Raw genomic sequence first — 12,389 nt, forward strand, 5'->3', positions numbered from 1 at the left:
AAAAAAAAATAGAGAATAAGAAAACTGAATTGTAGTATATGTTCATGTTATTTTTCAATTAGTTTTGATACTTCTTTTCCATACGAAATGTCTTCTGAATTTCAAATTGGTTTTGGAGTCCTATTGAGTGTAATATACGAATTAATGAATAGAAAGATCAAACAATCAGTATTCATGTTAGTTATGTTATGTGTTAGCATTCGTTTTTGGGAACTCAAATATAACCATATAAATTCGGGAACAAATATCCAATTATGAAAAAAATACTGGTACAACTATAGAAGTATATATATTGTATTTAATGCGATAGAAAACAGAGGAATGGATAAGCGTGTCGTGGAGAAGAAGGACCAAGCAAAGCAAAGAAAGTAAATATATTCTGAGAAAATCCTTTAAAAGAACATTTATATATTTAAAACATTTAAATCTTATCCGTCTCCTCGAAATCGTCAAACTGTTGTAAGAAACCTACGAAATAGCAAACTTAAAAACAGACACATTCATAGATCCGCTTCACTAGACCACCAAAACGACAAAACTGATCACCGAGTTTAACGTACGAAAACCTGTCGGAGTAAAACTTTTTTCTGTTGTCGTCATGTTTGGTGGAGGAAGAGGACCCATGGGTGGCGGCGGAGGGATGCTACGCGCCGCTGGACGCGCGATGACGAGAACCGGCGTAGCCAACGGCGGAATTCAAGATCCCTTCGCTTCATCTCCGGCGTCTTCGTCGACAACTCCGGCTGGAAACGCATCTGTTGCACATGGTGATCATAAACTCGGATCTTCTTCTGGGTCGAACAACCTGACGCTTTCTGCCGCGTCAGGGTCGCTGTTGAATTTTCCGGTGGCTGCGACCACCGGATGGAGCGGCGGAGCTTTTTCGTTTATCAACTCCGGTGCTTATGAAGACTTTGAGTGGGTTTCAGAGGAAGGAACAGAGGAAGATGACTCTGTTTTTGGCTCTGTTCCTTCTGTTGATGAAGTCCATGATGCTGTCTCTGCTCTCCAGCAGTAATCATCTTTGTTTCTCTCTTTATTTGTGTGTGTTTGTAATTGGTTGGGTGAGAATTTTTGAGGTTTGAAACTTCTATCAATGATTAGAATTGACTATTAATCTCGTACATGTGGACGAGCTTTAACTGGTAGATAGTTTTGTGGTCACGAGATTTATAGTACGATAAAAAAGTAATAGAGAGAGACACGAGAAGGGTCTTCTTGGCTTTGATAAATTGTCTGAAAGTTAACTCTCTTTTTTTGTGAGTGTGATTGAATTGTCTTGATTTAATGAACTAAGAGAGAAGATGGAAGTTCTATCAACTAACTTTCGTTTTGTTTGCTTATGGGATTAGTGAGCCTCGTGTCAATTGTAACCCCACATAGTTGTTTTGTTTCTTATGAATTCTAGAACTTGCTCTCTTGTTTAATGAGAACGTGAGTAACTGTTGATTTTTTTGTTTTCTTGAAGGGTTTTCGATGGAAGTTCGTTTTCTCAGCTGGTTAGAGACAAATACGAGAGCTATCCTGAAAATGGTGGGGGAAACCAGAGCCCCGTAGCGACAGGAATGGTTCATCAAGCTCCTTCATTTGGGTCTGATTCGGACTGGATGGAGCCTTCGGTGCAGCTGTGCCATTCAAGAGTCTTACAGCCTCATGCTTATGATCAGGTTTACAATGCTTTTGACCTTCTGCGTACCGAACCATCTGTCCAGGTGATTCTTATTCATTTCTTGATTCACCAAAATCAACTTCTCTCTTGTTTTGTTAAGTATTCTTGAATCTTACCAAAAATGTCAAGAAGAAAAGTTTTTCTTTGACTATTATCGAAAGTTTTGTTAAAAAAATTGTTGTGAATAGACGCGAATCAATTACAAATAAAAGAAGCAAAAACACTTTGAAATAAAACACTAGTAAGACAAAATACCCGTTTCAGAGTTATTTAATGGATTATGTGAATGAATAATTTACAATCCATTAAACTTAAACTCGTATTTATATAACCTCAAAACTCTATATACTTTTTCTTTTTAAAAAAACTTCCGTATCCACTAAAGAAACTCGGTTCAGTCCAACCAATGTGTCATTTTATTGATGCACTGAGATTTAAGTCACTCTAATCAACAAGTTTAATGTTCAACTGGTCATTTTGTTGAATCATGAATTAAGGCTTTTAACATTGTGGTGCAGAGAATGGTAATATCATTGTCATCTGACAAAGCAGTGTGGGATGCGGTGATGAACAACGAGGTTGTGAGAGAGATTAAGGATCTCTACAACAATGGCATAAGTCAAGGTATAGGCAGAACATATTGGTTAGTTTTAAGCCTTTAGTTTAGAGAATTCTCAATGGCCTTGTTCGGTATTTCTGTATTCCTAATAACAGATGAGGAGATTTCGGATGAAACTCCCGGGGAGAATAACGCAGCAGTGGATTTCATAAAATGGGTGTTTGACAACACAATGGTTAAGGCCAACGAAGTGTTTAAGAAAATAACAAGGCTCGTCATAGAGCTCTTAAATAGTCACAATGATGACGGTGTTAACAAAAAGGGGAAAGATGCCAAGTTCAACAATTGGCTCGAGGAAAAGCTGAAGACTTCGGTCTTGCTCTCCATCGTGGTCATGCTGGTCGTTATGGTGTCCCGTGCCTGCAACAAGTCTTGATCGTTTCAAAATTTGTCGACAATACATTTCGTCTTAATACACTTTCTTTCAAGTCATGTTGTGGTTTGTTTTGGTAATGTCTGGTTTTGCATTCCATTGTTGACGTTGTAGACGGTGTACTCAGTTGCGCTTTCTGTCATAAAGAACTCTGAATAAGAGTTTGCTTTTCTATCACCAATACGTTGGAACTTCTACAACATAAGAACGAGATCGCAAAGAAGTTTGCAAGGTCTCTGACATATTATTCGAGGAAAATACAGCTCAACCTGGAGAAACAAATATTTTAAACATCACTGATCAGGACCATTTCAGTAAAGATCATTGCGAGTATTGCTTTGGTCCATATAACTTGGTTGGGCCATCAAATTCCCTCTTGATATTGTTGTTTATATCATTAATGGGCTTTTGCTAAGCCCGTATAAGTGCCAGGAAGAAGCCTAACACGTGGAACTAGAGACTATTATCACCTTAATAATAAGTCAAACAAGTTAGGCGAACTCGGTACACTCGATTGTTTCCACTCCATTTGTCTCCATCTATCAAAAGTCAAAACTCAAAGCAGGCTAATAGCCTTTTTTTTTTTTTGTCTAATATTCAAAAATGAACGTGCTAGTATTCATTTTTAACACTACTGATTCCCTTGTCAAAAGAAAAGAAAAAAGATAGAAATATTATGCATAAAATGTCTTAATTATTACACTACATGGTCCTATTTATATAGGGAGATGATACCATGATCGGTTACTGTTCTTTTGAATTTTGTAGATATGTTTCAGTTTTGCTGACCCTTGTATTATTATCGTACTTTATACTTGACCATACTCTATTAATAATAACGGTGGGTATACTGAAAAAAAAGACATATAAGCCAAACAAATTGATTATTACTACATATATTTAATACCATTATTGGCCAACCCTAATCTATATATTCATTGTTAATGCATATCACATGTTATCAGTACTAGAATGAATGATATTACAAGATAAGTGGTTATACAAAAGAAAAATTGACCAACAAGTGGTTATCCGGAAAAAAATAGCGTAATGATTCTAGAAAGTTACATGAGCTATTCAGGAATGTCATCCGGACCATATATATAGTGGTGTATTTAACTGAGTTCGAGATAATTTCTATTAAAATAATAAATTTATTGTTATTCAAATATAAATTTAAAAGTTATTTAAAATTCTGTGTTATTGAACTTGACATTTTGTAAAATATTCTAAAATTTACGGTTACTAGAATATTTTAAATTGTAAAATTCTAATGATTTTTGTAGTGTTTGGGGCGAATTTCTTAGTTAAAAATATTTTAAATTGGTGGAGTTCTGAAACAACCATGGAGTTTTGTAGATTTTAATAACATGTTATCGCACTGTCATGTAAGAAATCTCCCTTTCATCGGTAATAACATGACTTTGAGCAATAAAAAGAAAGACAACCTTATACAATGTTGGTTGGATCGTGGTTTTGCTAATGATGAATGGCATGCTCTGTTTTCAGAATCTAAGATCACTTATTTGGAGATGATTGAATCTGATCACAGACCTGCTGTGATACAAATACGTAAACATTCAGATCATGGTCGCAAATGCTTCACCTTTGATCAGAGACTACTTGAGAATGAGGAATTAAGACCTATCATTGCAGAAAGTTGGCTCGGCTATGGAGATGATCTCAATACATCTTTCACCAATCGTATTCGACGTTGTCGACAGTATATCTCTGACTGGAAGAGACTAAATTCAACAAATGCAGCCAAGCGTATCCGCGAGCTTACAAAGGAAATAGACGTGGGCCATCTTGATCCTAATGTATCTTCAGATCATCTAAAAAGTTTACAACTAGATTTGGTGGACGCTTATAGGCAAGAGGAGGAGTTTTGGTGCCAGAAAAGCAGATTGCAATGGAATACAAAAGGAGATCGTAATACACGCTTTTATCATGCTACCACCAAGAATCGACGAGCTCGAAACAACATAACTACAATTAAAAATCAACAAGGAGAAGACTTAGAGGGTAATTTGGAAATCTCTCAAGAAGCCATTACTTACTTTACTAATATGTTCTCTACCTCTGGACCATTACGAATGGGAAATACATTACATTCTATACATTCAGTCATTACGCCTGAGATGAATGACAATTTGATCAAGGATATCACAGCTGAGGAAGTCAAGGAAAGTCTCTTCGCCATTGGAGGTACCCGTGCTCCTAGTCCAGACGGTTTCACTGCTAGTTTTTATCAAGAATATTGGGAGATTGTAGGCTCTTCTATAGTGCGAGTAGTGCAACATTTTTTCGATTCAGGAGAGTTTCCGGACGGTTTTAACCACACTAACTTGTGTCTTATACCTAAAGTGAACCCTCCTTCAACTATGAAAGATTTCCGACAAATTGCATTGTGTAATGTGATTTATAAGGTTATTTCAAAAATTCTGGTTAGGAAGCTCAAATCCATACTTCCAAGCATAGTAACGGAGAATCAAGCAGCGTATATACCGGGTCGTCATATCTCCGACAACATACTCCTCGCTAACGAAGCCTTTCACTCATTGAAGAGCCGGGATCGTTGCGCAAAGAACTACATAGCTGTTAAAACGGACATTAGTAAAGCATCTGATCGTATTGAATGGGGCTTCCTAGAGGAAGTTCTTAGGAAGAAAGGTTTCTCAGAAAAATGGATCACATTGGTTATGACTTGCGTAACAACGGTCTCTTTCTCTGTTAAGGTTAATGGTAGTCCGTATGGAACAATATACCCTACTCGCGGAATTCGACAAGGTGATCCCTTGTCCCCGTACCTATTTATTATCTGCGCATATGTCCTCTCTCAGATGATTACCTTATCGGTCCAGAACCGAGAGATCACACCGTTACGATTAAGTATTGGAGGACCACCTTTGTCTCATCTACTTTTTGCTGATGATTCACTATTTTTCATCAAAGCTGATATCCAGAGTACTCAACACCTCTATAAAGTCTTCAAGGAGTATGAAGATGCCTCCGGTCAACTAGTCAACCTAGACAAATCTACTATTACCTTTGGAGACAAGGTTTTTCCTCATACGCGCGAAGCTATTACGAATATTTTGAAAATTAATACCATTGGCGGAGGTGGCAAGTATTTAGGACTACCAGAAAGATTGAGCCGTAACACACGTAAAGAGTTACAATACATACGTGATAATGTTCTCAAAAAGGTCACAGGTTGGGAGACACGATTTCTAAACCAAGCTGGGAAGGAGATTCTAATCAAAACCGTCGCTCAATCCATGTCTGTGTTTTCTATGAACGTTTTCCAATTACCAGCTAGCCTTTGTGGTGAAATTGATAGTATCTTATCTGGTTTTTGGTGGGGTACCAAAAATGGAAAACGCCAAATGTCCTACATTTCTTGGAAAAAGCTGGCAATTTCAAAATCTAATAGAGGGTTAGGATTTCGTGATCTACGATTATTTAACCAGGCTCTCTTGGCAAATCAACTCTGGAAGATCTCAAGACGTCCACAAAGTCTTATTTATAGAATTTTTAAGCACCGGTATTTTCCTAGATCATCTATTTGGAATGCTAAGCTTGGATATCGGCCTTCGTATGGATGGAAATCACTAATGTATGGAAGAGAATTACTGAACCAAGGTATGCAAACTAATATTGGGAATGGACTGACTACATTACTTTCTGACAACTGGCTACCTACGAATCCTCCCCGAGCTCCGGTACTACTTCCATATAGAAACCCCACCTTGACGGTCAATACCTTGATCAATCCAGAAACAAATCAGTGGGACAATGAAATTATTTCTGACCTGATTGAGCAACAAGACCATTACTTGATTCAACAACAATTCCTTTCATGACTTCAACCGGAGGACACAAAAATATGGAGCCACACGAAGGATGGTAACTATTCAGTCAAGTCAGGATATTATTCTACTATTGGAACATCAGAAAATTTACCAGAAGTTTCTCCCCCGCTAGCTTCTCACCCAGATATAGCGAAACAAATATGGAAGACTGAAACACAGCCAAAGCTAAAACTTTTTCTGTGGCGTCTTTTTTCTGGCGCCTTGGCTATCAAATCTACACTTCGGCGGCGGCATATCAATGTTGATCCCTCATGTGTTCGGTGTTGTAATATTGATGAAACACCAGAACATTTATTTTTTCACTGCCCATTTGCTCAATCTGTTTGGCGTCTCTCTGGTTTTCCTTGTACAAAGATTTTGGATCTATCCATTTCCATGGAAGATAAGTTCAGGGACCTTCTTTGTATTACCCAGAATAGACAACTTGATCCTCTGCTGCGTTCAAGACCGATATGGACCTTATGGCGACTATGGAAATGTAGGAATGAACTAATCTTCAATTTTAAAGTATGGTCCCCAGGTGGCCTTCACTCAAAGGTAACTGATGATCTAGTAGATTGGCATCGATTTAATCAGATTCCTACAACACCAACAGGATGTACCAGCATTACTACTACTGATCAGGCTCTTAAGTCTTGGCAACCGCCACCGGCAGATTGGGTTAAATGCAATTATGATGTTTCTCATCATCATGGTCGTCAAGAATCAGGAATGGGCTGGATTATTCGAAATAAATTTGGTATAGTTCTTGACTGTGGAATAGGCAGATTTGAAGGTCGAAGTACAGTAGAAGAAGGCGAATGTACTGCATTAATTTGGGCTATTCAGGCAGCTTACTCATTGGGATACAAGAAAGTAATCTTCGAATGAGATAATATACAAGTCACAAGATGTTTACAAACTGCAAGCATTAACCTACGATTGGAGAATTATCTAAAGACTATATCGGCTTGGAAATCTCATTTCCATAACATCAGGTTTATGTATCGTAGTAGGTCTGCAAATTCATGTGCAGATTTGTTAGCCAAAAAATCTTTAACATCTGATAATGCATGGAGTGTGTTCCATACGTGTCCTCCATTTTTGTATAACAATGTTATGACTGATCTTTTAATATAAACGGAACTTAGTCAGGAAAAAAAAATATTTTAAATTTTATGATTTCAAATGAGATTCAATTGTAGTTTAACAAAAATTGTATTAAAATCTCTAATCATATAAATATTTAAAAATCACTAAAAATTAAATCACCTCAAACTTAAAATTGAACACACTATCCATAATACTTCCACTTTGGGAACAGACTTTATCTTTAACGGAAGAAGGTTTCCCTCTACACTTTAGATGTCTTATTAATACATTCATTAAAGCTTGGTTAATAATTTAGTTTTAACATGTCACTACAGTTATAATATTTCACTGTCGGTGGTTTCTCAACGAATTTCGATTGAACGATATCGGTTCTTGAACGTAATAAAGATAGCGGTGAAGTCTATGTAAGACATTAACATGAACTTGTGTTAAAATTTAAGAAAAACTATTAAATTGACTATTAGACTTTCAAGAATTATACAAAATTGAGGATACCGCGTTGACCATCACGCGACATGTTGTTAATCAAGAGAAATGGTTGATTAATCTACTACAGTTCGTGAAAACTAAAAACTCATTTACGTAATTGATGTTACCAAGTCAAGAAGATTAAGTTGCAGTCAACCATTTTGGGCGTTAAACAAGGGCTCTTCGTCATTCACTTTCCAAGTTTAAAATTTTAACAAAACGACGACTAAAATTTAGTAGAACTATGAATATCAAGAACTTACCGCAGCTAACCGATAAGCAATTATTAAATGACCATTTTAACGATTCTTTTCCCCATATTTACAGGCTAATAAGCTTATACGTTTTCTAACATAAACATAGAGATACAAAAAAAAAAAAAACTAGAGACTAAAAAAGTCGCTAAGCAACAAAAGAGAAACACATGGTTAAGAATTAGAGTAGAAGTAACAAAAAGAAAATATTTTAGGCTTTAGCTCAAGAAAAGAAAATGAATGAGACTGGCATGGGCATGAGCATGAGTATGAGCATGATAGGCATAATGGTGTCAGTTTTGGTTTGGTCTATTCATTAATGGGCATAGTAATTAAAGTTGTAGACCAATTCGAACCCATACATTAACTTCACGTTTTCATTACATTTGAAATGTAACTTATTAAAAATTCACGTAAACAAACTTTTTGCTACCAAAGAAAAACATTGAAATTGGAACTGAAAGTAACTCATACAGGCACAATAATAATATGACATTTTGACATAATCAGTTTACTAAGAACTGATGAAACTCATACTCCTAGCATGAAAAATAAAACTAAGATAATTAAAGTAAAATGCTAAAAAAAATGAAAGTAATATACAACATAACAGTTAATGAGAAACTAAAAATGGCCTAAAACTGAGACTGAATCAGGTCCTACATCTCTGTCCTAATTTCAAGGCTCTATTTCTTCAAAAACTTGGTACAGCTTGTGGGGTCTTAACAGGCTGGTTTAAACCGGTTGTGTTGTCATCGGTCGGCTCTTTCTTACGCCGCATCTCTATGACTTTGCGGTGGTGGTTGGAGTGGAGCTCACTCGAAAAGGTCGGGCTACAAGCGGGTCTGTACTCCGGTAGTAACCGACCCGACTTATACCTAACACCGCACGCATTGCAAAGCGTCTTAGCCCCCTTCGGTCCCGCTCTCCACTGCGGAGTTTTCTGTACGCCGCAGTGACTGCACCGTCGCTGCGGCTGCTGCTGCAACTTAGCGCTGAAAACAGACTCTGCCGACCTTTTCTTGTACTTCTTGGGAACGGGAAGTTTCTCGGACGAGAAGTCAGGCTCGAGCAACTCAGCACCGGAGAACCACTGGCTTGAAAGACCCGAAGAGGAGGAAGAGGAGGAGGTGGAACTCGAGGACGAAGGACCCGACGAGCCAAGCGACCAGGCCTTGAGTCCATTACGGTACCGTCTGCTACGGGCTTTGGCTGGAAGAGGAGACTTGAAACAAGACTCTTCAGAGGCCGGAGTCACAGGATGTTTCCGGTCACCGGTTAACCACGCCGGTTTTTCAGCCGGTGTTCCGGTGAGGTTAGGAGCCGAATATTCCGTGAAGGAATCGTCAACGAAATGGGACAGCCACTCAAGGTCCGCTAATTCATCCATCTAATAACAAAAAAATAAAAAGAAAATATTAAGGATTAATTATCTCTGTAATTTGGTTTAAGGAAATAAAAAAGAATTACCGGTACGGGGAGTTGGTTTGAAGGGAGAGAACCAAACTCGTTTCCCGGGGGAAGTACTTCTTCGACGTCGTTTGGTTGCTCGGAGGAGACACAGAGCACAACCTCTTGTTGAGCCTTGGGTTCAGCGGCCTCTTCTTCCTCGACGAAAACGTCGTCGTTTGACAAGTCAAGTAAGTCGTCTACGGAGAAATCTTCGGAGGAAAGGTCATTTTGAGCGGCTGTTACAGCGAGAAACTCTTCGTAAACCGGAGGAGTCGTTTTCAAAGCCATCTCTTGTCTGATACTGCTCTTCAACCCAGCTTCCATACGTTCCATTTCCTGTAAGAACAAAAAAACTTCAGCAAACATGAAAAAACGAAAACGCACCCAAAAAAAACGTTACTTTCATTCCCAAAGCAAACGCAAAAAAAAAAATCAAATAGATATTCAGTGACGAGATGAAAAGCCCTAACAACTTCTCTTAAAATTAGATAGATATTAAAAATACCTAATAGACAGAGGGGGAGAGAGAGAGTTGTCTGAGAAGAAGAGAGACGAATGAGCGGTGTGGAGAGAGGAAGAAGAAGATGAAGAAGGGATAATAAAAGAGGGAAAGAAATATCATTTACTCGTTTTTATTAAACCTCTTTAGGTTAAATATAAAATGACAGTTTTTTTTTTCCTTATTTGCGCTCATCTCGGGAATTACTTTCCTTCCCGCTCAGTGGTTTTGATTTTGCACTAATTTGTTAACATAAATAATAAATAAAACAAAAAGTTATATGTGTCCATTATTAAATTAACAGTGAGAGGAAATGACCATAATAACCTTAAAAAGCAATAATGAAGAAAAAGCATGTCTTCGGAGTAAAGGTTAAGTGAGAGAACTGAAATGATGCAGACAAATGGCGGGCCAGCTTTTGTCCTTACCACGAGAAAATGATTCCTCTTTTTTTTTCCTCTCATTATCCTTCGGACTAAACCAACGTATAAAATTATTATTCTTCATCTAATATACATTCTATCGTGTTACAACAAAAAAAAAAATATATACATTCTATTAAGACAAATAAAAGGAAAAGTATCTGTGCAGATTCCAACCTTTTTTCCTCTTTACTAAATTGGTATAGATTCTCTTCGTAGTTACTATTTTTTTTTTTGAACAAAAATCTATATTAGTATTTTATCTCTATAATATATATATATATTTTATGTTAGTATCTTCCCAGTTGAAAATGAGTGTTTAAAATTGTTTTTAATCAGATTTTAATTGGTTGTTTAGATAAAGGGTTAAAGCGTTCTAAAATTTTGGTGATACCTTTTTCCAACCTAATGAAGGAATTTGATTTTCGAATTTAAGGAATAAGGATTATAGATCATAGAGTAGTACATATATAATAATCTTGAAAAGTAATAATAATAAAATCTTGGGAAATTTAATGTTGTGGGTAAAAGAAAGAAATAAATTTGATGATGTGTCGTGCTCTGTTTAGTTATGTCTCACACATTTGACGTGGTCGAACCAATCAGAATTTCTTGATAGCTAATATACATTGTTTCCATACTGACTTTTCCATAATTATTTTGAAGAAAATGAATAACAACAAATCATGGAGTTTTTGTTCTAACTTCTGCTTGGAATACATAAAATATATTCTTACATTTAGGGACTCACAATTTGTTCTGCATTTTTAACTGTATATATGTCTTACAAACGTGAATGAGTTCGAGAAAATATTTTAAACTAAACTATTAAATTATCTTCGACTTGCATGTCGGCAGAGTATGCTTATTATCATTTTTTTTTTTGTTGTTTGCTAAGCAACTGTTTATACTGTAAAAAGTTTAAAATGTCTGAAATGCCAAATGAAGAAGAAGAAGAAGAAGAAAAGTAATAGGGAATGTGAACAGAGAATGAAGAAAGAAGACCTAGACGTCCCACGAGAGTTGTTCGCCACTTTTGAATTTTCCGAACCAGTTAAGACGTTTCAGTCAGTCTTCAGTTTTGTATGGACCATTCAAATAATTTTAACAACTTGAACCCAAAAAATGATACTATATAATATGGTTGCGGGTTTGTTAATTTTTCATCATAAGTAAATAGTTTGGTTGTATTATCCCCTCGGGAGATTTATTTTTTTAAATATCAAATTTGAAAACTTGGAGCGGCCCACAAAATGGGTAGTTGGAGCGGGAAATCATTCAATTTTGTCACATATTGACTGCTCAAGCCCGTGGCTTCTAGTACCTTTCACCTTACAAACTTTTCTTATATTTAAAACAACAATCTGCCACACAAACCAAAAAAAAAAAAAAATTTGAATGAAAAACGATTACTGCCAATTTGGGTAAATCAAGCTGTATTGCATGTTAGAAATACTAATACGTTTTTGACCATAGGACGTTGGTAGTTCAACTTCATATTTGTCTTTGTTTAGAATTTCAACCCCTGTTTTCCTGTTTAATGAGAATTTGTGGCAGTGGCGAACATACGTTATGCCGAGAGGAGGCAGCTGCCTCCACAAAAAATGTAAAAATAAATATATTTTCATCAGAGACAAGTTTTCCATAGCATTGGTGGTTCCAGTCA

At 36.7% G+C, this 12,389-nt stretch overlaps 2 protein-coding genes across 2 annotated transcripts; one reads left to right on the forward strand and one right to left on the reverse strand.

Moving 5' to 3' along the window:
* Nucleotides 1–352: 352 nt before the first annotated feature.
* LOC106346569 lies at nt 353–2,838 on the forward strand. The gene is made up of 4 exons (XM_013785941.3): nt 353–1,014; nt 1,469–1,712; nt 2,188–2,293; nt 2,384–2,838. Exons 1-4 carry the CDS (start codon nt 599–601, stop codon nt 2,662–2,664), a joined length of 1,047 nt encoding a protein of 348 aa, XP_013641395.1. The 5' UTR covers nt 353–598; the 3' UTR covers nt 2,665–2,838.
* A 5,920-nt stretch (nt 2,839–8,758) lies between these two features.
* On the reverse strand, nt 8,759–10,566 carry LOC106346570 (GATA transcription factor 5). Its single transcript, XM_013785942.3, has 3 exons — nt 10,308–10,566; nt 9,821–10,138; nt 8,759–9,740 (listed from the first exon to the last, which is right to left on the reverse strand). Exons 2-3 carry the CDS (start codon nt 10,133–10,135, stop codon nt 9,045–9,047), a joined length of 1,011 nt encoding a protein of 336 aa, XP_013641396.2. The 5' UTR covers nt 10,136–10,138; nt 10,308–10,566; the 3' UTR covers nt 8,759–9,044.
* Nucleotides 10,567–12,389: the final 1,823 nt, after the last annotated feature.

The sequence above is a fragment of the Brassica napus genome, chromosome C1 (genome assembly GCF_020379485.1).
Source record: "Brassica napus cultivar Da-Ae chromosome C1, Da-Ae, whole genome shotgun sequence".
Classification (NCBI taxonomy): Eukaryota; Viridiplantae; Streptophyta; class Magnoliopsida; order Brassicales; family Brassicaceae; genus Brassica; species Brassica napus.